We start from the raw sequence: 23419 nt of genomic DNA, 5'->3' as shown, positions 1-23419 counted from the left end.
GGCAGAAGTTGCGGTGAGCCAAGATCTCGCCATTGCTCTCCAGCCTGGACAACAAGAGCGAAACTCCATCTCAAAGAAAAAAAAAAGAAATTCATGCTGTCCCTTCAGACTCCAACTCTATCCATAACTCTGTGCTACCATGAGCTGCATTAGACTCTAGGCAGGATATACCACTTTCTGAGCACCTATTACTTCAAGGAACTATGGAAAGCCCTTTCATGAACTTTATCTCATTTAATCCTGTCACCTCTGGCAGTAAGTACAAGAATTGCATGGGATATATAAGATTTCTTCAGATACTGGGAATCCAGCCTCTAAAGGAAACACTAGCAAATAAAGCCACATAGAGTCCAAGTTTCAAAGCTGACAAAATGTGCAAATTACCAGATACCTAGAATTCCAATCTTCAGAGGAACCCGGGAGCAGGGCCGCCTTGTCTTCAAGGATTTAAGCTGATGTAAACGGTTCCAGATGGTCTGCTCAGCCTTCTCCCTACAGAGATCAAAGGAGGCAAGACTGAACCAAAAATAAACCACGGAGGAATCTAAGAGAGTAGGACAGTGGGAAGAAAATAAAAACCACCTTCAACCCTTTAAATCAAGCTTTTCCAACCTGCAGCCCACGGGCTGCATGCAGCCAGGACGGCTTTGAATGCAGCCCAACACAAATTCATAAAATTTTGTAAAACATTATGAGATTTTTTTTTTGCGATTTTTTATTTAGCTCATCAGCTATTATTAGTGTATCTTATGTGTGGCCCAAGACAATTCTTCTTCTTCTTCCAATGTGGCCCAGGGAAGTCAAAAGATTGGACAGCCCTGCCTTCAATGTGTATCTACCATTTAGACTTAGGGAAGGTAGGTAGGGGGCCACCTGAAGAAGCAACACTTGCTATAACTTACCTTTCCTAAAATGACATCCTTCCTACACATCTTCAAATCCTGACAAGCCTTTAAGCCAAACTCAAAAACAAGCTACTTCACAAGGCCTTCCAGTTCTCCTCTGTTGGAGAGTTTGTCCTTCCTTTAACTGCCTTTCAATTTTTTTTTTTATGATTCCAGATCCTAATGCCCTTCTACTTTAACTAGATTTTTCCCTGTACTTAGCAATTTCCCCTTTTTTTTTTTTTGAAATGGAGTCTCGCTTTGTCACCAGGCTGGAGTGCAACAGCGCAATCTTGGCTCACTGCAACCTCCATCTCCCTGGTTCAAGCAATTATCCTGCCTCAGCCTCCTGAGTAGCTGGGATTACAGGCGTGCACCACCACACCTGGCTAATTTTTGTATTTTTAGTAGAGACAGGGTTTCACTATGTTGGCCAGGCTGGTCTTGAACTCCTGACCTCATGATATGCCCACTCTGGCCTCCCAAAGTGCTGGGATTACAGGTGTGAGTAACCGTGCCTGGCCAGCAATTTATCTTTCATTTTTCTTTGTAGATACAGGGCTTTACTTTGTGCCCAGGCTGGTCTTGAATAGTTCACTGCAGCCTTGAACTCCTGGACTCAAGTGATCCTCCCACCTTGGCCTCCAAGAGTGCTGGGATTATAGGTGTGACCCACTACACCCAGCCTCATTGTTTGATTTTTTTTGAACTAGCATTTTCTACCAGATGTTGGAGCTATTTGTTCATCTATCTTAGTTCCCATATCAGACTAGGCTCCTTAAAGCCAGGCCATGGAAGAAGGGTTCATTTCTGAATCACCCAAAGCACATAGTTGGGTGTCAAGCAGTAGAGGCCTACAGAAGAAAAATGTCAGATGAATTAATTGAGGGTATAGCCAGATATGGAAAGATTAACACTAGCATGTCTTCAACACAGAAACAAAGTGAGAAAGGAGGTACGTTCACCTCTGATGGGAGTCACCCATCTCTACTCAAAACTCTCCCCGAGCCTATGACTACATCCTACCCCGGGCAGCTATATTATAAACATATGCCATTAGTTACAAAACAAAGCTCAGGAAGAGCTGAGTGGCTCAGCACATTCTTGGTTTCCTCATCTATAACAGCACCAATCACACGGGGTTGTTGTGATCATTAAATTTGTTAATGCATTACGTTACTCACTCAGAACCTGACACCACGGTACATGCTCAGCCGATGTCAGCCAGTTGTATAAAGACTATCTCCACTGTGGGAAAACTGCAAGTCCTACTGCCATGGGGCCACTGGCTCATCTCCATAGACAGCCAGGCCAGGCACTGTTAGCTCTGGCATTATTACATAAAACACATTCACTCCTAGGAAAAGAACAAATTCGCACCTGATAGAGCACGTGACAAGGAGAATCACATCTGCCTGAATGGAGAGAAAGGAAAACAAGGAAAATTACAATCTTGGATATTAGCCTTATACAATTCCTGCCCTACAGCTCTTTATTATTTTTTTTCCCTTTTTTTTTTTTTTTTTTTGAGACAGAGTCTCACTCTGTTTCCCAGGCTGGAGTGCAGTGGGGCAATCTCGGCTCACTGCAACCTCCACCTCCCGAGCGGTTCAAGCAGTTCTCCTGCCTCAGCCTGGGATTACAGGCGCCCACCACCACGCCCAGCTAATTTTTGTATTTTTAGTAGAGATGGGGTTTTACCATGTTGGTCAGGCTGGTCTCGAACTCCTGACCTTAAGTGATCCACCCGCCTTGGCCTCCCAAAGTGATAGGATTACAGGCATGAGCCACTGCACCCAGCCTATTATTTTTCTTTAACTATTTTTTTCTTTTTTTTTTTTAATAGAGAAGGGAGTCTCGCTCACTTGCCCAGGCTGAAGAGCAATAGCATAACCATAGCTCACTGCAGCCTCAAACTCCTGCCTTCAAGCAATCCTCCTGCCTTGGCCTCCCAAAGTCCTGGGATTAAAGGCATGGTGACCCACACCTGGACATTTTAACCATTTTTAAGGGTACAGTCCTGTGGCATTAAGAACATCTGCAATTTCATAACTATGCATTTTCCATAACTTTTTCATCTTCTGCAACTAAAACTGTGTACTCATTAAACAGTAACTCTCCAACTTCCCTCCCCACAGCCAATTCTTAACTTAGCTCCTTGTCTGAAGGCACACATCACCATAAAAGTTTCAAAAATAGCTGTAACAAAAGTACAACTCAGTCCCATGGTGAACACTTCACCCAAGGGAACTCTCTCTCACCAGGGGGCACCCTGCTCCTGAAACCGCACCTAAGAACTGGCACAAATGCAGAATCTTGCCCAGGTCCAGGAAACAAAGGAAATAGGAAATGCATGTACCTCTTGGAGGTTACTGGTCCGCAGGTAGCCACTCTTCTGTAAGATGGACCAGGCTATCTCTGTGTCATTCACATTCATCTGGCAGCCATAGGTCTCGAGGTATACTGCAGTAAGAGGTTGGGGGGAATCCATGGTAGACAGACAACAAGGGGTCTCATGTCTCAAAAGGTCTCCTTCCCAAATGCTCTAGAAATATCTGAGGCATCTGGTTATCCACTAAGTCCCCTATTGCCTCAATCCTAAGATAACATAAATTGCCAGATGTACCCCCAAATTAATGATAGACCTTCAGAACAAAAGAAATACCATATTAGGCTGGGCACAGTGGTTCATGCCTATAATCCTAGTACTTTGGGAGACTGAGACAGGAGGATTACTTGAGCCCAGGAGTTTGAGACCAGCCAGGGCAACAAAGGGAGACCCTGTCTCTACAAAAATTTTAAAAATTAGCCAAGTGATACATGCCTGTGGTCCCAGCTACTCAGGAGGCTGAGGTAGAACTGCTTGAGCCCAGGAGACTGAGGCTGCAGTGAGCCATGATCACACCACTGCACTCAGCCTGGGCAACAGAGTGAGACCCTGTCTCAAACAAACAAAAAAAATACACATTATATATCCACACCAATTACAAGCCATGTTATCTTTTAAATGGGGAAAACATGTACCTGAGAATCAAGGAAATATAGTTATAAAAACAATTAGAAAAGGAAGGACTAGGCCGGGCGTGGTGGCTCATGCCTGTAATCCCAGCACTTTGGGAGGCCAAGGCCGGCAGATCACTTGAGGTCAGGAGTTCAAGACCAGCCTGGCCAAAATGGTAAAACCCACATCTCCACTAAAAATACAAAAATTAGCCAGGTGTGGTGGCGTGCACCTGTAATCCCAGCTACTCAGGAGGCTGAGGCAGGAGAATCACTTGAACCCAGGAGGCAGAGGTTGCAGTGAGTTGAGATTGCACCATTGCCCTCCAGCCTGGGAGACAGAGCAAGTCTCAAAAAAAGGAAAAAGAAAAAAAAAAAGAAAAGAAAGGAAGGGCTAACTGATAGTGTTCATCAGCCTGAAGGGAAAATAAGTATAAATCCACATGTTACACTCCTCCTCAAAATAAAGAGGTTTTCCAGCCTCTGGAAGTAGCAGCAGTGGCCAGAGGGTACATAAAGTCACAAAATTAAAATGAGGCATCTTCTTACAGTAACTTCATATTAAATGAAAGCAAGGCTATATTATGAAGTAAAACAAATTTTGTACACAGTTATAAGAATATGAATTTCACATTCTGGCAGCTTCAAACTATATTCCAAGATCAACCCCTGTCCCCACCAGCAGGTCTTATTTCCAGACTCCAATAAATTCCAACTAAAAGTTAAGAGTTGAATGATAGGCCGGGCACGGTGGCTCATGCTTGTAATCCCAGCACTTTGGGAGGCCGAGGTGGGTGGATCATGGGGTCAGGAGATCGAGACCACGGTGAAACCCCGTCTCTACTAAAAATATAAAAAAATCAGCCGGGCGTGGTGGCAGGTGCCTGTAGTCCCAGCTACTCGGAGAGGCTGAGGCAGGAGAATGGCGTGAACTCAGAAGGCGGAGCTTGCAGTGAGCCGAGATCGTGCCACTGCACTCTAGCCCGGGTGACAGAGCGAGACTCCGTCTCAAAAAAAAAAAAAAGAGCTGAATGATAATCAGCTTTTGCTCAAATGATTCTCCCACCTCAGCCTCCTGAGTAGCTAGGACTACAGGTGCACGCTATCATACCAGGCTAATTTTTTATTTTTTGTAGAGACAGTGTTTCACCATGTTACCCAGGCTGTTCTTGAACTCCTGGGCTCAAGCAATCCACCCATCTCGGCCTCCCAAAGTGCTGGGATTACAGGCACGAGCCACCATGCCCAGTCGAGTTTCTTGATATTAATATTACTTGGTGGAGTCTGATGATTCCCACAGCCTTCCCACACTGTTAACCTTTCAAGCCAGGTGTGTAATAAAAGAATCATGCCAGGAATGACAGAGAGGAGCAAGGCAGGAAGCCCAAAGGGATAAGCGAAGTAAAACCAACCTTTTCTCTGCCTTCCAAGAAGTTCATCCAACGTGAGATAGGGAGGTGGGTCTTCCACTTCTGAACACAGCTTCTCCTGGGGAGCTGAGGCACTTTTTAAAAAATGTTGAAAAGTTGGTCCAGCAGCCAGCCTGGAGCTGAAATCCTTCCGAGCTCCATCCTCCTGCCTCTCTGGACTGGGATACATGGTACTAGAGAGACTGCTGTGTGCCCTGCACATCCTCAGTGACAGCCAAGACACAGAGGCCAATGGTCCCCACCCCAGAGACCTCTGCACTTGGAGGGCACACTGTAAAGGGTGCATGGCACTAAACAGCCCACGGTCTGCAAAAGAATGACAGACATCACCAGCATTTATTGAACACCATGGAGAGGACACTGCTGTGAGCACTTCAAGTGTATACATCCATTTACCCCTCACAAAAGCCCATGAAGAAGGTACTCCTAATAATATGACCTCTGTTTTACAGTTGAAAAAAACTGAGGCAACTTGCCCAAGACCACACAAAGGAGTGCCAGAGATGAGATACAAATCCAGGCAGTGTTTTCAAAACAAGTGGTGGTAGAGATGAGATGGAAAGCCCTGACAAAATGACAAAATAGCACCTTGTGCCAAGACCAGTTCCCAAGGCTTTAAGTGTATTAACTCATTAAATCTTTACAGCAATCCTAGGAAGCAGACACTATTATTGTTCCCATTCCGGAAGACATAGGTTGAGGAACTCACCTAAGCTCCTACAGCCCGTAAGCAGTCAAACAAGGACTCAGGTAAAAATCCATATGGATGCAAAGCCCGTGCCAATACCCATCTTGCTACACTGCCTCTTAATAAAGTGAAAACCACTCACTGTCTGAGGGCATCTTCCTTTGAGTTCCTTCAGAAGGAAAGCAACTAATGTGAGAGCATTGTATGCCTGATCAGCGACTCCTTCTACCCTTCAAGAGTCTTGGCTGGGCACAGCCGCTCATGCCTGTAATCCCAGGACTTTGGGAGGCCAAGGCAAGAGGATCACTTGAGGTCAGGAGTTCAAGACCAGCCTGGCCAACATGGCAAAACCCCGTTTCTACTAAAAATACAAAAGTTAGCCAGATGTGGTGGTAAGTGCCTATAGTCCCAACTACTCAGGAGGCTGAGGCAGGAGAATCGCTTGAACCCAGGAAGCAGAAGTTGCTATAAACCGAGATCGCACCACTGCACTACAGTCTGAACAACAGAGCGAAACTCCGTCTCAAAAAAAAAAAAAAAAAAAAAGATTTTCAAACTACTACCTTAAAACTTTCCACCCAGACCCTCTCACACTTGGTTTAGCAAATAACGCAACCTGTATAGAGAACAATTTGCCACTTTCCATCAAAATTACAAGTGTGCAAACCATCTGACAAAGCATTTCCACTCATATTTATCCTGCAGATAAATCTATACACACACAAAATGACCTATGTATAAAGACATTCAGTCTAGGCTCATGTCTGTAACCCCAGCACTTTGGGATGCTGAGGCTGGTGGATCACTTGAGGCCAGGAGTTCGAGACCAGCCTGGCCAACACAGTGAATCCTCATCTCTACTAAAAACACAAAAAATTAGCTGGATGTGGTGGCACACACCTGGATTCTGAGCTACCCAGGAGACTGAGGCATGAGAATCTCTTGAGCTCAGGAGGAGAAGGTTGCAGTGAGCCAAGATCACGCCACTGCACTCTAGCCTGGGCAACAGAGTGAGATTGTCTCAAAAAATAAAAATAAAAGATATTCAATGCAACAGTGTTTCTAATAGCAAAGGAAAGGGAAAGATCTAAATGTTATCAATAAAGGACTAGTTAAGTAAGTTCTGGTACATCCATACAATGGAACAAGATACAACTGTTAGAAACCAAGGCTGGTGGCCGGGTGCAGTGGCTCATGCCTGTAATCCCAGCATTTTGGGAAGCTGAGACAGAAACATCACTTGAGCCAGGAATTCGAGACCAGCCTGGGCAACATAGTGAGACCTCATCTCTATAAAAATAACAAAAAATAGCTGAGCACAGTGATGCACACCTGTAGTTTCAGCTACTCAGGAGGTTGAGATGAAAGGATTGCTTGAGCCCAGGAGATCAACGCTGCAGTGAGCCATAATCACATCACTGCACTCCAGCCTGGGTGACAGAGTAAGACCCTATCTCAAAAAAAAAAAAAAAGTGAGACTGAACTTATACATGACAAAGGCAAGGAAGCAAAATGCTCCATGCTACCTACATTATACTGTTGTTGAATCTGTGAGGAAAGAGGGTGGGAATATTGAGGTACCTATTTGCAGGTACATACAATATCTCTAGAATGCTAAGAAACAATAGTTGCCTCCCAGGAAGACTTAGGTGACTAAGGTACAGGAGATGAAGCCATACTATTTACTTCTTTTTTTTTTTTTAGTTTTCTGACTAAGGAAGAATTCTAGGATCACCATATATTTTTAATAGACCCCACGTCTACGGCCTACCACACTCCAGCCATGCCACACTTCTTTGTATTAATCTTCACTAGCTTATAGGATTTTACACATGCTGTTCTCTGGCTGGTATTTATCTTCTCTCTAGTGGCCTATGGTACTTTCAGCTTTCTTCCTCTGGGAAGCCTGCTCTGGCCATCACCCCTGAAGTCTAGGTGGGATCCTCCTCCGAGTTCCCAAAGCTGTCTTCTACCTCTCCATCACAAGACTCATCACACTTTGCTGTTAATTATTACTGACACTTCTGCCAGCCCTAGTAAACTGGCAGGTTCCTGAATGCAGGGAACAAGTATCATTCACTTCTACACCTTCACCATCTCCCATTGTGGTAGCTGCCTCACGGCAGCTGCTAAACATCAGTGGTTCCCAACCTTTTTGGTACTAGGAATCGGTTTCATGGAAGACAATTTTTCCACAGACAGGGAAGCAGGGGTGTGTTGAAACTGTTCCACCTCAGGCATTTAGATTCTCGTAAGGAGCGTGCAATCTTGAGCTGGTGCAGTGGCTCACATCTACAATCCCAGCACTTAGGGAGGCCGAGGCAGGCGGATTGCTTGAGCTCAGGAGTTCGAGACCAGCCTGGGCAACATGGCAAGACCCCGTCTCTACAACAAATTAAAAAATAAAAAATTAGCCAGCCACTGTGGTGTGTGCCTGTAATCCCAGCAACTTGAGAAGCTGAGGTAGGAGGATCACTTGAGCCAGGGAGGCAGAGGTTGCAGTGAGCCGAGATTGCGCCACCGCACTCCAGCCTGGGCAACAGAGAAACCCTGTCCCAAAAAAAAAAAAAAAAAAAAGGAAATGGAATGCACAAACTAGATCCCTTGCATACATGCAGTTCACAATAGGGTTTGTGTTCCTGAGAATCTAATGCAGCGGCCAATCTGACAGGAGGCAGAGCTCAGGCAGTAATGCCAGCTTGCTGCTCACCTCCTGCTGTGCAACCCGGTTCCTCACGGACCACGGACCATTCTACCACCTAGGGTTAGGGGAACCCTGCTACACATGTGTAAAGAGCAGATGTGGCCCATTACCTTTCCAATGAGATCACCTGCCACATCTGCTACTAGCACTTAGGAGCAATGCCAACCCAGTTTCAAGAGTCAGAGAAGAACAGCCTTAAAGTGTGAGCTTTAAAATCGCCCATTTCTACTCCATAATTGCTGTGTGACCTTTGGCAAGACAAATTTCTGTCTCTGAGCCGCCAATTCCATATGTGTAAAATAAGGATAAAAGCAGCACCTACCCCCCAAGAAGTGTTGTAAGAATAAGATATTAAAAACCCAATTTGAGATACAGTAAGCGTTCACTAACTGCACATTCACAGCCCACACACCCTTTCATGGAGAGTATTAGAGCATCCTGGTTCAGAGTATGGACTCCACTAAAAATACAAACCTTAGCCGGGCGTGGTGGTATGCGCCTGTAATCCTAGCTACCCAGGAGGCTGAGGCAGGAGAATCGCTGGAACTCGCGGGGCAGGGACTACAGTGACCCGAGATCGCGTCACTGCACTCCAGCCTGAGCGACAGAGCAAGACTCCGTCTCAAAAAAAAAAAAAAAAAAAAAAAACAGTATGGACCCTAGAGTCAGAATCTGACCCCACTGCTGCCAAGCCAGCTAAACCTTAGGCACCTGTCTTAAACTCTGGGAGCCTCTAGATGGGGATAATAGCACCTATCTCCATAAGCCTACTGTGGGATCAAATGCAATAATACAAGCAAAATGCTTTGCATAACACAGTGTAGAAGCCTCTCTGGAGGCTCGAAATTAGTTCTGACAGTCGGCAATGAGGCTAGAACAATAGCGTACAACATCCCAAACATTTTACTGGCTGGTTACAATGCGTTAGGCATGGTGCAAAGCATTTTCCGCGAATTATTACCTATAACCCTCACAGCAACCCTGTGAGGCAGGCTATACTGTCAACCCCTCTTCACCGGTGGTGAAGCGAAGCCTTGGAAGAAGTGGAGGCGACCTGTCCAAGGTCACACGGGGTTAGGCAGCGGGGTTAGGGTACGAACCCCTACAGCCTGACGCCAGGCCCCACGCCATAACCACCGTGCCATCCTCCCTCTTGAACACCGTGCGCTTCCCAGGATCCGCGGCCCCTCCTGCCCCAGGCGCCAGTCAAAAGCAGGTGCGCAGACCACCCCGGCGGGCGCGCTGCTCACCTCCCGCAGCAGCAACAGTGCCCGGGGTTCCGCAGCGTAAGTTCTGCCGGCAAGTCGGGTCCCCTCACTGGTCGGCTGCTGCGCTCATACACAAGCGACTTCCGTTCCGCCGCTACTTCAGGCCGGGTCATTCTAACGGAAGTGCTTCCTTTTTACAGTCCGGGTGGACCCAAAGCTCCGTGGCGGTGCTGAACTTTAGGGCAGCCACTAGCCACGGACTTAAGCGGCAACTGAGCGCCTCAAAGTGGGTGAGTGCAAATCAAATGTGCGCTAAATGTCAGATACACCGGATGTGGAAGAAGAAATGTCAAATAGTGTCAAATGCTTCATATGTATAATGTTTATATTGATTATGTGCTGCAATAATTGTTGGGATATATTGGGTTAAATAAGTACATTCGTTGAATTAATTTTTTTTATTTGTAGCTATGGTGGTAGAAATATTTGAATTAAGTTCACCTGTTGTTTCTTTTTACTTTTTCAATGTGGCTAGCGGGCGGGGAGGAATATGGTGTGATCATGGCTCACTGCAGCTTCCGCCTCCCATGTTAAAGCAATCCTCCCACCTCAGCCTCCCAAGTGGCTGGGACTACAGGCAGGCGCCACCACGCCCAGCTAAATTTTTTTTTTATTTTTTTTGTAGAGATGGGTCTCCCCATGTTGCCCAGGCTGGTCTCAAACCCCTACCTAGGCACAAGCCATCCACCCACCTTGGCCTCCCAAAGTGCTGGGATTGTAGGCGTGAGCCACCGTGCCTGGTCCTTACTGGGAAATTTTAAGTCACCTAAGAGGTTCACGCACTATTTCTATTGGAGGGTACTGCCCTGTAGGTTAATGACTTCCTGATTCACATCTCCAGCTGGACCCTCCCTGCAGTTCCAGAGCCATAGCTCAGCCGCCTACTTGACACCCCTTCTTGGGTGTCTGATGACCATCTCTAACTTATACAGAACTCTTCATTTCCACACACCGCACCTTCACCAAAAACCTGTACCTGTCATTCTGGCCCATCTCAGTAAATGGCCCAACCATCCTTCCAGGTGCACTAGGAGGAACTGAATGGTCATTTTCTTCACCTCCCTGGATCCCCACATTCTATCTGTCAGCAAGCCCTGTCAACTCTAACCACAAAATGTCAAATCTGTCTACTCAATAGCTACAACTATCCAGGCCACCATTGTCTCATCAGAAACAATCACAGTAGCCTGCTAACGGTCACCTTGTCTCCTGAGAACAGTTTCCCACACATAGCCTAAGGGAATTTGTGTTTGTTTTATTAAATCAAATTATATCACTCCTCTCCTGAAAACTCTCCATGGCAGGCCGGGCGTGGTGGCTCACACCTGTAATCCCAGCACTTTGGGAGGCCAAGGCGGGCAGATTGCTTGAGCCCAGGAGTTCTGGACTAGCCTGAGCAACATGATGAAACTCCATCTCTACAAAAAAAAAAAAAAAATTAGCCCGGCATGGTGGCGGGTGCCTGTGGTCCCAGCTACTCAGAAGGCTGAGGCACGGAGGATTGCTTGAGCCAGGGAAGTTGAGGCAGCAGTGATCCATGATCTCAACACTGCACTCCAGCCTGGGTACCAGAATGAGACCACGTCTCGAAAAAGGAAAAAACAAAAACAGCCGGGCACTGTGGCTCACAACTGTAATCCCAGCACTTTGGGAGGCTGAGGTGGGTGGATCATGAGGTCAGGAGTTCGAGACCAGCCTGGCCAATATGGTAAAACCCCATCTCTACTAAAAATAAAAAATAGCTGGGCATGGTGCCACGTGCCTGTAGTCCCAGCTACTCGGGAGGCTGAGGCAGGACAATTGCTTGAACCCGGGAAGCAGAGATTGCAGTGAGCCAAGATTGAGCCACTGCACTCCAGCCTGGGCGACAGAGTAAGACTCTGTCTCAAAAAAAAAAAAAAGAAAAAGAAAAAGAAAAGCTTAAGAGCTTTCCATTGCCCTTGCAATAAAATCCAGATTTCCTACTGTGTCCTAGGGGCCTGCATGATGTGGCCCCTGCTTTTTTTTTTTTTTTTTTTTTTGACGGCGTCTCACTCACTCTGTCGCGCAGGCTGGAGTGCAGTGGTGCAATCTCGGCTTACTGCAACATCTGCCTCCCAGGTTCAAGCGACTCTCCTGCCTCAGCCTCCCGAGTAGCTGGGATTACAAGCATGCACCACCACTCCAAGCTAATTTTTGTATTTTAGTAGAGCAGGGTTTCACCCCATGTTGGCCAGATTGGTCTCAAACTCCTGGCCTCAAGTGATCCGCCCACCTCGACCTCCTAAAGTGCTAGGATTTCAGGCAAGCACCACCACGCCTGGTCGATTTTTGTTTTTACTAGGGATGGGGTTTCGCCATGTTGGCCAGGCTGGTCTGAAACTCCTGGTCTCAAGTGATCCTCCCACCTCAGCCTCCCAAAGTGCTGGAATGACAAGCATGAGCCACCATGTCTGGCCCCCTGCTTACTTTTACTTCTCCAACCCACGTACTTCTTACCACTTACTTCTCCTACTGTGTTCTCTCTAGTTGACTGTACTTCAACTACATAATTTTATTTTGCTCCTTCAATATCCCAAGCAAATGTTTATTTCAGACCCTCTCTTCTTTTTTTTTTTTTTTCTTTTTTGAGACGGAGTCTTGCTCTGTTTCCCAGGCTGGAGTGCAATGGCGTGACCTCGGCTCACTACAACCTCCGCCTCCCGGGTTCAAGCAATTATCCTGCCTCAGCCTCCCAAGTAGCTGGGATTACAGGCATGCGACACCACACCCACAGAGCCTCTCTTCTTACTAGTATCTTTCTGGAATGCTCTTCTCCAAAATTGTTTTATGGCTGGCCCCTTCTCATCCTTTAGGTCTCAGCATAAATATCAGCTCTTCAGAGAGACCCTCTCTGACCACTTCATATAAACTACTCCATCACCTCTCATATTATTTTCTTCACCATATTTGTCACTATTCAAAACGTTGGCATTACTTATTTTCTTATCATTGTCTATTCCCTGGATTATCAGCTAGGGAGGGACATGTCGTGTCTTGTTCATGGCTTTATCCCCATGGTCTACACAGGGTCTGACTCATAGAAGGGCTTAATGAAAATTTGTTGAATGAATAAATGACTGCTTTCTGTCTTAGTTTGGGCTCCCCAGAAGCAGACCCTGAGACAAGTTTTTTTTTTTTTTTTTTTTTCAGACCGAGTCTCACTCTGTTACACAGGCAGGAGTGTAGTGGCCCAATCTCGGCTCACTGCAACCTCCGCCTCCTGGATTCAAGCGATTCTCCTGCCTCAGCCTCCCAAGTAACTGGGATTACAGGCATGCGCCACCACGCCTGGCTAATTTTTGTATTTTTAGTAGAGACGGGGTTTCACCATATTGGCCAGGCTGGTCTCTAACTCCCCACTTGAGGTGATCCACCCACCTTGGCCTCCCAAAGTGCTGGGATTACAGGCATGAGCTACTGTGCCCGGCTCCTGAGACAAGTAGTTGAGTGCGGGTAGTTGATTTGCAAAGTAATCTCAGGAAACACTGGTAGGTTAGTAGGGGAGTGAAACAGGGAAGGGGAGACAGCCAATAAACTTGTTATCAAGCAACTTTCTTGCAGGCATCTAGGTCTTAATCCTGCTGGAGAACACTGGGAAATAATGCAGAACACTGTGCTGGTTAATTATTTGTGTCAACTTGACTGGGCCACAGGTTGCCCAGATATCTGGTTATTTCTGGGTGTTTCTTGAGGAAGAGATTAGCTTTGGTAGACTGAGTAGAGTAGACTGCCCTCCGCAGTCTGGATGGACATCATCTAACCCCTTGGGGACCCAAATAGGACAGGAAGGCAGAGCAAGGTTGAATTCTCTCTCTGCCTGACTGCTTAAGCTGAGACATTGGTCTTCTCCTGCCCTTGGACTGGGACTTAAACACCATTGGCACTCCTGATTCTCAGTCTTTTAGATTCAAACTGGAATTTACACCACCACCTTTCCTCAGTGTGCAGCTTGCAGATGGCAAATTGTAGGACTTCTCAGCCTCTATAATCACCTGAGCCAATTCCTTATAATAAATCTCATTCTAGATATAGAAATATATATATTATATATATTATTTATATATAATATATATATATAAATAATATATATATATAGTGGCCAGGCACAGTGGCTCATGTTTGTAATCCCAGCACTTTGGGAGGCCAAGGCAGGCGGATTACCTGAGGTCAGGAGTTCGAGACCAGCCTGGCCAACATGGTGAAACCCCCGTCTCTACTAAAAATACAAAAAAAATTAGCCGGGCATGGTGGCGAGCGCCTGTATCCCAGCTGCTCAGGAGTCTGAGGCAAGAGAATTGCTTGAGGCCAAGACAGGAGGATTGCTTGAGTTCAGGAGTGTGAGACCAGCCTGGGTAACATGGCAAGACCCCATCTCTACAACAAATTAAAAAATAAAAAATTAGCCAGCCATGGTGGCACAGTCCTGTACTCCTAGCAACTTGGGAAGCTGAGGTAGGAGGATCACTTGAGCCTGGGAGACCGAGGCTGCAGTGAGCCGGGATCCCGCAACTGCACTCCAGCCTGGGCAACAAAGCGAGACCCCACCTCAAAAACAAAAAATAGGGCAGGGGGCGGTGTTCCAAGTGAAGGCACCAGACTGCTGATGGCCAGAAGGAAAAGGAGTGAGTCTTTGGTGGTTTGGGATGTTGCTGAAAATTTAGTGGATAAGCTGAGAAAGTTTCATTTTCACAAAGAAACAATGCTGCCATTATAAGTAAGCTAAAACTGATTGCCTCAAAGTTAAGTTACCTGGTTGTTTTGTTTTTTTTTTTTTTTTTTGAGACAGAGTCATGCTCCGGGGCCCAGGCTGGAGTGCAGTAGCGCAATCTCTGCTCGCTGCAAACTCCACCTCCAGGGTTCAAATGATTCTCCTGTCTCAGCCTCCCAAGTAGCTGAGATTACAAGTGCACACCACCATGCCCAGCTAATTTGTTGTTGTTGTTGTTTGTTTGTTTTGTTTTGTTGAGACTGAGTCTCACTCTGTTACCCAGGCTGGAGTGCAGTGGCGCGATCTCGGCTCACCGCAACCTTCACCTCCCAGGTTCAAGCAATTCTCCTGCCTCAGCCTCCTGAGTAGCTGGGATTACAGGCAGGTGCCACCATGCCTGGCTAATTTTTATATTTTTAGTAGAGACAGGGTTTCACCATGTTGGCCAGGCTGGTCTTGAACTCCTGATCTCAGGTGATCCGCCCACCTCAGCCTCCCAGAGTGCTGGGATTACAGGCATGAGCCATCACACCAGGCACATCATCTTTGTTTTATCTTGTCGCTACATTGAAGAAACTGAACCTTTCGAAAGTTTAAAAAAAAAAAAGTTCTGGGCTTGGCACGGTGTCCTAGCACTTTGGGAAGCTGATGCAGGAGGATCACTTGAGGTCAGGAGTTTAAAGCCAGCCTGGCCAACATGGTGAAACCCTCTCTCTACTAAAAATACAAAACATTAGTGGGGCATGGTGGCAGGCGCCTATAATCCCAGCTATTCGGGAGGCTGAGGCAGGAGAATCGCTTGAACCAGGAGGTGGAGGTTGCAGTTAGCTGAGATCCTGCCTGGGTGACAGAGCAAGACTCTGTCTCAAAAAAAAAAAAGTTCTCCATCATTGCTGTTGTCATTGTGATTTTAGGTAGGGATTTTAGGTAACCACCGCTCACTTACATCCAGCCAGCACATCGCAGTTTCCGAAGCACCAAACACATGCCACTCCACCTCCCTTCTGCAGGAAAGGGTCCTGAAGCTCTCTAAGATGGCTTTGACATGGGTCCACAAATTCTTTGACATTCCTTTCTTCAAGAGGTGGAGCCTAATTCCCCTCCCTTTGAGTGTGGACTGAACTTAGTGACTCATTTTTAATGAATAGAACAAAGCAGAAACAACAGTGTATGGCTTCCAAGACTGGGTCATAAGAGGCACTGTTTGTGGCTTCCTCCTTGCTCTCTTTTCTGTCTCACTGTGGGGAAAGCCAACTGCCATATCATGAGAAAACTCAAGCAGCAGCTCTAGGGTTAGCCCTACATGGTGAGGAACTGAGACCTCCTACCCACAGCCATGTGCATGAGCAGTATTGGAATGGATCCTCCAGCCCCAGTCAAGCCTTCGGATGACTGCAGCCCTAGCCGACAACTTGACTGCAACCTCATGAGCGACCCTGAGACAAGAACAGCCCAGCTTAGCCCCTCTCAAATTCCTGACCCACAGAACCTAAGAGATAATGAATTTTTGTCATTTTAAGCTGCAAATTTTGGAGTAATTTGTCACACAACAATAGATAACCAATACGCTGTCTTTGGCCCATGTGGTAAAGGTCTGTTCTTCTCCAGGGAAAGGTGCCCCAGTCCTTGGCCTGGTCCATCTTGGGACTGCAGGGGCCACCCCAGGACCCAAAGGCCAAGGCACAGACCACAGACACTGGGCCGGGCTGCCTGTATGCTCACAGGCTGTTTATTTATCCAAGAGTAAGGAGAAGAGAGAGAGGATGAAGAGAAAAAACAGACTCCCCATGGTGGCAGGGCTGAGGGGAAAAACAAACAGAAAGTCTCCTCTTCTTTCTCTTGCTGCTGACCCCAGGGGACTCCAGCTTCAGATGGTACCTCTGGGGGTGGCTTAGGGGCCTCGAGGCCTGGCAGCTCAGCTGTTGACTGGGGTCAGGATCCGCACAGGGGCAGGTCCCAGACTCGGAATGGCTTCTGTGTACACAAAATATCTCTCTGCAAAAGGCACTGGTGGAGGGGGGCAGCAGGAAGGCCACCCCATCACAGGCAGAGTCCACTCTGTCCTGGGTCTGGGTCCTGGGCCCCAAGACCAATCCAGTCTCCCTCAGGGGTGGGGTCTCAGAGGCCCTTGTTCCTCTCCTCTCCCTTCCCTCAGCCCAGGGGTGAACAGGCAGTCAGTGGAGGCCCAGCTCAGGCCATGTCATGGACACCGCTCTTCAGGGCTAGTGCATCCGGCGACTTCTAGGCCAACAGCCCGAGGCGGGTGACTTTGGCCGACAGGAAGGAGTGGATGATGAAGACTATGGTTTTGGGACACGAGTGCAGGTCCAGCTGCTGGAGGGTGGATAGAGAGAGGAGTCAGGGCCCTGGCCAGCCTGGCCTCCAAGAGTCACACCCCCTCCTCCCCAGGGTGCAGAGGCAGCCCCTCACTCACGATCTCGCCTTCAGCACCTCCAAAGTCCAGGAAAAGGAGACTGGCACCGTCATCTGAAGACATCTGCAGCTTCTCGAAGGGCTGTCGTAGGAGCACGGCTCGGGCTGCACCTGGCTCAGCCGCCCACAGTGTGAAGCCCTTGTCGATGTGCACAGACAGGCTGCAGGGACGCCCGTTCCACGTGCAGGCTGCAGGGAGGGCACATAGGTACAGGCACAGCTGGCATCTCAGAGACTACACCCCAACCTCCAACCCCCACCGCAGCTTACAAAGTGGGGCCTGAATGCCTCCAGGGATGGGAGGCTCACTGTTTGTCGTGGCACCTGTACACCCACCCTGCAGAGAGTCATCACCCCCACCCTCAGAGGACCTACACCCACTTCCAGTCCCACTTCCAGCAGCACAAGTAGAAAGGGGGAGCTTAAAATGTGCCGTAGACAGGAGGCTCACTCCTGATAAAGGCATCATCAGATCTACCAAGCACCGCCCTTGGAGACCTGCAGAGTTACCCAGCTAAATTTAAATTTCAGATAAACAATGACTAATTTGGGCATACTTCTGTGAAAAAAGTATTCATTGTTAACCTGAAATTCAAATGAGGTTGGGTGTCCTGTATTTATTTCCTCTGGCAACCCTACCCCAAGTGCCATCTCTCACATCCTCACCAGCAGATTGACAAAGCTGGGGCAAGACAACCCCAGGGAGAAGAGTCTCTGCCTGCTAGGGCACCTGCACATCCAAAACAGAGGGCCCAAACCCAACTTCCTTTTTTTTTTTTTTTTGGAGAAACAGTCTCACACTGTTACCCAGGCTGGAGTACAGTGGGCGCAATCTCGGCTCACCACAACCTCCACCTCCCGGGTTCAACTGATTCTTGTGCCTCAGCTTCCTGCATAGCTGGGACTACAGGCGCCTAGTACCATGCCCAGTTAATTTTTGTTTTTTGTTTTTTGTTTTTTTTGAGACAGTCTTGCTCTGTCGCCCAGGCTGGAGTGCAGTGGCGCAATCTGGGCTCACTACAACCTCTGCCTCCCAGATTCAAGCAATTCTCCTGCCTCAGCCTCCCGAGTAGCTAGGACTACAGGTGCCCACCACCATGCCCAGCTAATTTTTGTATTTTTAGTAGAGACAGGGTTTCACCATTTTGGCCAGGCTGGTCTCAAACTGCTGACCTCAAGTGATCCACCCTCCTCAGCCTCCCAAAGTGCTGGGATTACAGGCGTGAGCCACCGCACCCAGCCAATTTTGGTATTATTAGTAGAGACAGGGTTTTGCCATGTTGGCCAGGCTGGTCTCGAACTTCTGACCTCAGGTGATCCACCCACCTTGACCTCCAAACCCGATTTTCTGTCCCTGCCTGAAGTGCCCTAAAGAAGGAAGCTTGAATGCCCCTGGGGATAAGAGGCTTATTACCAGAGGGACACTCCCAGATCCTCCCAGCACACCTGTAGACACCTCCTGCACACCCTCGGCGGCCCGGTGACAGCCATCCACCAGCTGGCGGGTCCAGGCAGCCAGCTCCTGCGGTGACTCCACGCTGAACAGGTGAGTGTCCACACCGTGACGCGTGCCCGTGCGCAGGGCAAAAGAGAGCTCTGCATCGTAAGGCACTGAGCCCTTGGAGGGGCCTGAGTGCACCAGTCTGGGGGTTGGGGGCAGAGGGCTGAGCATGAGGCCTCAGGCAGGGGGCAAATAGTTCTGGGCAAAAGGGCCAGTGACCTGGGAAGAAACCCTGTAAATCCTTTACCACCTAACAGGACAGGACTTGCCAGGGGGCACTGATTGACTCAGCAGGAGACATCTCCTGCCACCCTCCCCGTCACTCCCTTGGCTCTGGCTATACTGGTGTCATCACACACACCTAGCACATGCCTGCCTCAGCACCTTTGCATATGCTCTTCCCTCTGCCTATACACGCTTCCCTGATTATCTGCACGGCTCACTCCCTCACTTCCTTCAGATGTTAGTTTAAATGTCACCTCCTCTGACCTCCCAGTCCAAAATAGCACCCTTGTCACTCACTAGCCTTACTTTTTAATCATGGTACCAGAAATTATACTTTTTATTATTTGTTTTGGTTGGTTTTTGGCTGTCTTTTTCACTAGAATGTCAGCTAGGTTAGAAATTTTGATCTTGTGTTCACCACTGTATTCCCAGTAACTAAAACCATGCCTGACCACAGTAGGTGCTCAATAAACTTTTGTTGCCTGACTTGAATCACTTGATTACATAGACAGTCCAGGACCTAGTTATCCCTAGTAGCCTGCAGGCTCCTGACACACGGGCCAGAGCCACCCTGAGGTAAGGAGACATGGGTGACAAGGACTTCAGACCCCTGCAGCTTGACTCTCACTTGCTGTGTGGCCTTGGTAAGCCAACTGCCCCTCTCTGGGGCAGACCTAAGAGTTCTGCCCCATATCCCTCTTTGTTCCTCCCTCCACCCACTCTTTCTCCTATAGCTCAGTTCCCCCCCACCAAGACTGCTGCTGACACCAGCCTTCCATTTTCCAGCCCTGAGCTGCAGACCCTCGAGTCCCCAAGCTTCCTATCCAAGCTCCCTCTCCATCCCACACACACACTCTGGACTTAACTCAGCATCTTGCTCCAGCCTCCTCCCTTTCCACCCCCACCCCCAGTCCCACGCTCACTCAGACACAAGCTCCAAACCTCCTGTTCATTCCGGACCCCTCCTTCACCCACCCCATCTGGCAAGCACGGAGCCCTGTTAATTTTACACCCATGTGGTTTCCAATGCCAATGCTGCCTTTCCATCTGCTCCTGCCACCCACCTCCACCTCCCCCAGCCACCATCATCTCTCCTGCACGACTGCAGCACCTCCCCACCTCCATCCTGCACTCTCCACTGCATTCTCCACGTGGCAGCCACAGGGATTCTCTTAAAGCAACCAGAGCACCTCATTCCCCAGCTTAAACCCTTCAACACTACCAAACTCTTAAGATAAAGCTAACATTCCTTAATCAGGCAATAGAAGCTCTGCAAGATCAGGCCCTGCCAACTCCCTTCTCTCCATTTCCTGCATGAATTCTGGTTATCACAAACTCATAGCTGCATGAACACGCTATAGCCCTTCATGCCTCTGTACCTTTGACCATGATGTTCTCTCTGCATGGGATGCTCTTTCACCCTTTCTTAAACGGAAAACTTCTACTCATCCATCAAAGTCCAGCTCAAATGTCACCTCCTCCCTGAAGCCTTCCTCTACTACCCCAACAGAGTTAAGTGGCTCCTACAAACCCTGCACTGTAATGGCTGTTCCTGGGTCTGTCTCCTCAACCAGACAAGGTTCTCTCTGGAGGCAGAAACTGTTGGGGTCAGCTCTGTGCCCTCTGACCCATGCAGCACAAGGCATAAGTGTCAGTGAATGAGTGGCTAGTGGGGACCTTATATCCTTTTGTTCCAAGCACCCATTTTACAGATGAGGAAACTGAGGCCCAGACAGGGCAGAGACTTGCTTCAGGTCACCTGGGGAATAGCTGAGGGTGGACAGGACTGGAGTTCCCAGCTTCTGGGGCCCTGCTGGAGCATCTCCTGGCAAGTTCTGGGGGAGACATACTGCCCCTGCCCGTGGGTACCTGGTGGCAATGAGTGGGGCAGTACGGGCTGGTCGGCTCAGGGCCTCGCAGGTCTCGGGGAGAGAAGAGTAGAGGAGCAGTTCCTTTTCAGTTAGCAGGGCCAGGGTGGGGGCCATGCCCCCACTGGGCAGCTGCAGGGAACAAAACAGCAGTGAGGATGGGTAGGGGAGGAGAGGGCAGAGGGCCAAGGCAGGGTGAGATGGCCAGGGGCACTGGGAACAGGGCCAGCTCCAAAGGAGCAGAAGAGAGGGAGGGATAGGTCCCAGGCCCAGCAGGCACCTGCTCAGTTAGCCAGCCAATCTGCTTGATGTCCTGGCTCCCAGCTGTGCTGGTGGCTGCCAACAGTGCCTGCAGCTCATCCTTGACCCGCGGCGTCAGAGCGTTGACCTGGGCTTGGATGGCAGTCGCCCACGACCTCGCACTAGCCTCATCCTTGGCCCTCAGGAAGAGGGTATCTTGGCCATCTGCTGAGCAGATCTCCAGATACCTGCAGGCACAAATGGGTGGAGACAAGGACCTGGCCATTAGGCTGCAGCTGCCCAACCCTGGCCCAAGAAACCCCACCCACCACCAAACCAGGAGAAACCAGGGGGATGTCCGTGAGAGAATCAGGAGCAACCCTCACTGCTGGGGCTACAGCCACAGTTGCTGGGGCCTCATGGGGCATAGGAACAAGAGAGTGTGACATACACACATATTCATATATTTTGTGGGGTTTTTGTTGTTTTTGAAACAGAGCTTCACTCTGTCACCCAGGCTGCACTGCAATGGCCCAACCTCCGCCTCCCAGGTTCAAACGATTCTCCTGCCTCAGCCTCCCAAGTAGCTGGGATTACAGGCGCACGCCATCATACCAAAATAATTTTTGTATTTTTAATAGAGACGGGGTTTCACCATGTTGGCCAGGATGGTCTCGATCTCCTGACCCTGTGATCCACCTGCCTCAGCCTCCCAAAGTGCTAGGATTACAGGCATAAGCCACCGTGCCTGGCCTTATTTTTTTTATTTTTAGTAGAGATGGGGTTTCACCATGTTGGCCAGGCTGGTCTCAAACTCCTGTCCTCAAATGATCACCCCGCGTGGCCCCCCAAAGTGCTGGGATTACAGGCATGAGCCACCATGCCCGGCCTACACGTATGCAGATACACACAAATATACACACACACTCAAACATGCATGATGGTGTGATAGGGCCTAAATTATTGCTGTGTGGCCATTCCTAATCTTGCCCCTTTCTCCTGGTTTCTAAGGAACATCCTCTTCTGGGCCAGCTCCCAGGTTCTCCTTGTTGCACAGAACCAAACTAATTCACTAATAAGAGCAGAAAAAAAAAAAAAAAACCTAAGCTGGCATGGTGGCTCACACCTGTAATCCCAGAACTTCGGGAGACTGAGCCAGGACAATGGCTTGAGCCCAGGAGTTCGAGACCAGCCTGGACAACAAAGTGAGACACTCATCTCTAAAAAAGAAAAAAAAAATTTTTTTTCATTAGCCAGGCATGGTGACGCTTGCCTATAGTCCCAGCTACTTAGAGGCTGTGGCAGGAGAACCACTTGAGCCCAGGAGTCTGAGGCTGCAGTAAGCTATAAGGGTGCCAGTGCACTCCAGCCTAGATGACAGCACAAGACCTCATCTTAAAAAAACAGAAAAACAGACAGGGTGTGGTGGCTCACGCCTGTAATCCCAGCACTTTGGGAGGCCAAAGCGGGCGGATCACCTGAGGTAGGAAGTTCAAGACCAGCCTGACCAACGTGGAGAAACCCCATCTCTACTAAAAATACAAAATTAGCCGGGTGTGGTGGTGCATGCCTGTAATCCCAGCTACTAGGGAGACTGATGCAGGAGAATCGCTTGAACCCAGGAAGTGGAGGTTGTAGTGAGCTGAGATCGTGCCATTGCACTCCAGCCTGGGCAACAAAAGCGAAACTCCGTCTCAAAAAAAAAGAAAAAAAAAACAGTAAAACAAAACAACAACAAAACTAAAGAGGCTTGAGGCCAGGCATGGTGGCTCACGCCTGTAATCCCACCACTTTAGGAAGCTGAGCCGGGCAGATCACTTGAGGCCAGGAGTTCAAAACCAACCTAGCCAACAGGGCAAAACCCCATCTCTTCTAAAAACACAAAAAATTAGCCAGACATCATGGCGGGCACCTGTAGTCCCAGCTACTTGGGAGGCTGAGACACCAGAATCACTTGAACCTGGGAGGCAGAGGTTGCAGTGAGCTGAGATCGCACCACTGCACTCCAGCCTGGGTGACAGAGCGAGATCCCCCATCTCAAGAAGAAATAATAAATTATTGTTTTCTAAACCACTAAATTTTAGGGATGGTTTGTGATATAGCAACAGATAGCCAAAATACCAGGAGAAAAGATTCTTTGGCTTTTGTCTTCTTTCTGCCTGGAATATGAACACAATTCTTGGGATGCAGCCACCATCCTGCCTCCACGAAGAAGAAAACCGCCCATAATTAAAATGGCAGAGCAGGAAGCTAGAAGCCTGGTTCCTTGATGGCATCCTTGAGCATCTACAGCAGCCTGAATAGCTGACCCCTGGACTTCTTTTTAAACATGTGGGAAAATTAACCCCTTTTATTTAAGTCATTGCTTGTTGGAGTTTCTGTACTTGCAGCCCAATGCAATCCTAACCTGAGTAAAAGTTTGAAGTAGTTTTCATTATATTTTGGTTGC

General features: G+C 48.5%; 2 protein-coding genes and 1 long non-coding RNA gene across 9 annotated transcripts in view; 1 reads left to right on the top strand and 2 right to left on the bottom strand.

Annotated features, from left to right (window-relative positions):
- The window catches only part of CDK5RAP1 (CDK5 regulatory subunit associated protein 1), a 46199-nt gene extending 36101 nt beyond the window's left edge, over nucleotides 1-10098 (bottom strand). For 3 of the 5 annotated variants that reach the window (XM_032142070.2, XM_032142072.2, XM_032142073.2), the window contains exons 1-5: nucleotides 9957-10037; nucleotides 5297-5620; nucleotides 3244-3347; nucleotides 2265-2299; nucleotides 392-492 (exon numbers count right to left, since the gene is read on the bottom strand). In XM_032142070.2, the coding sequence (XP_031997961.1) occupies nucleotides 392-492; nucleotides 2265-2299; nucleotides 3244-3347; nucleotides 5297-5600 (544 nt within the window). In that variant the 5' untranslated portion in view covers nucleotides 5601-5620; nucleotides 9957-10037. Of the gene's footprint in view, nucleotides 1-391; nucleotides 493-2264; nucleotides 2300-3243; nucleotides 3348-5296; nucleotides 5621-9956 lie in introns of all 5 variants that reach the window. The other 2 variants (XM_032142071.2, XM_032142074.1) reach the window with 2 other exon arrangements.
- Nucleotides 10099-10122: 24 nt separating this feature from the next.
- LOC131382191 (uncharacterized) lies at nucleotides 10123-23375 on the top strand. Its single transcript, XR_009211447.1, has 3 exons — nucleotides 10123-10204; nucleotides 18501-18682; nucleotides 23055-23375. It is a non-coding gene; the product is annotated as an uncharacterized LOC131382191 (long non-coding RNA).
- SNTA1 (syntrophin alpha 1) overlaps nucleotides 16405-23419 on the bottom strand; it is a 35855-nt gene continuing 28840 nt past the window's right edge. The window contains exons 4-8 of one of the 3 annotated variants that reach the window (XM_032142068.2): nucleotides 21011-21218; nucleotides 20732-20862; nucleotides 18583-18779; nucleotides 17138-17325; nucleotides 16405-17034 (exon numbers count right to left, since the gene is read on the bottom strand). In XM_032142068.2, coding sequence (XP_031997959.1) covers nucleotides 16945-17034; nucleotides 17138-17325; nucleotides 18583-18779; nucleotides 20732-20862; nucleotides 21011-21218 — 814 coding nt within the window. In that variant the 3' untranslated portion in view covers nucleotides 16405-16944. Of the gene's footprint in view, nucleotides 17038-17137; nucleotides 17326-18582; nucleotides 18780-20731; nucleotides 20863-21010; nucleotides 21219-23419 lie in introns of all 3 variants that reach the window. The other 2 variants (XM_032142067.2, XM_032142069.2) reach the window with 2 other exon arrangements.

The sequence above is a fragment of the Hylobates moloch genome, unplaced genomic scaffold (assembly GCF_009828535.3).
Source record: "Hylobates moloch isolate HMO894 unplaced genomic scaffold, HMol_V3 SCAFFOLD_21, whole genome shotgun sequence".
Taxonomy (NCBI): Eukaryota; Metazoa; Chordata; class Mammalia; order Primates; family Hylobatidae; genus Hylobates; species Hylobates moloch.
Note: the sequence above shows the minus strand (reverse complement) of the source record. Positions and strands in the feature narration are given on the sequence as shown.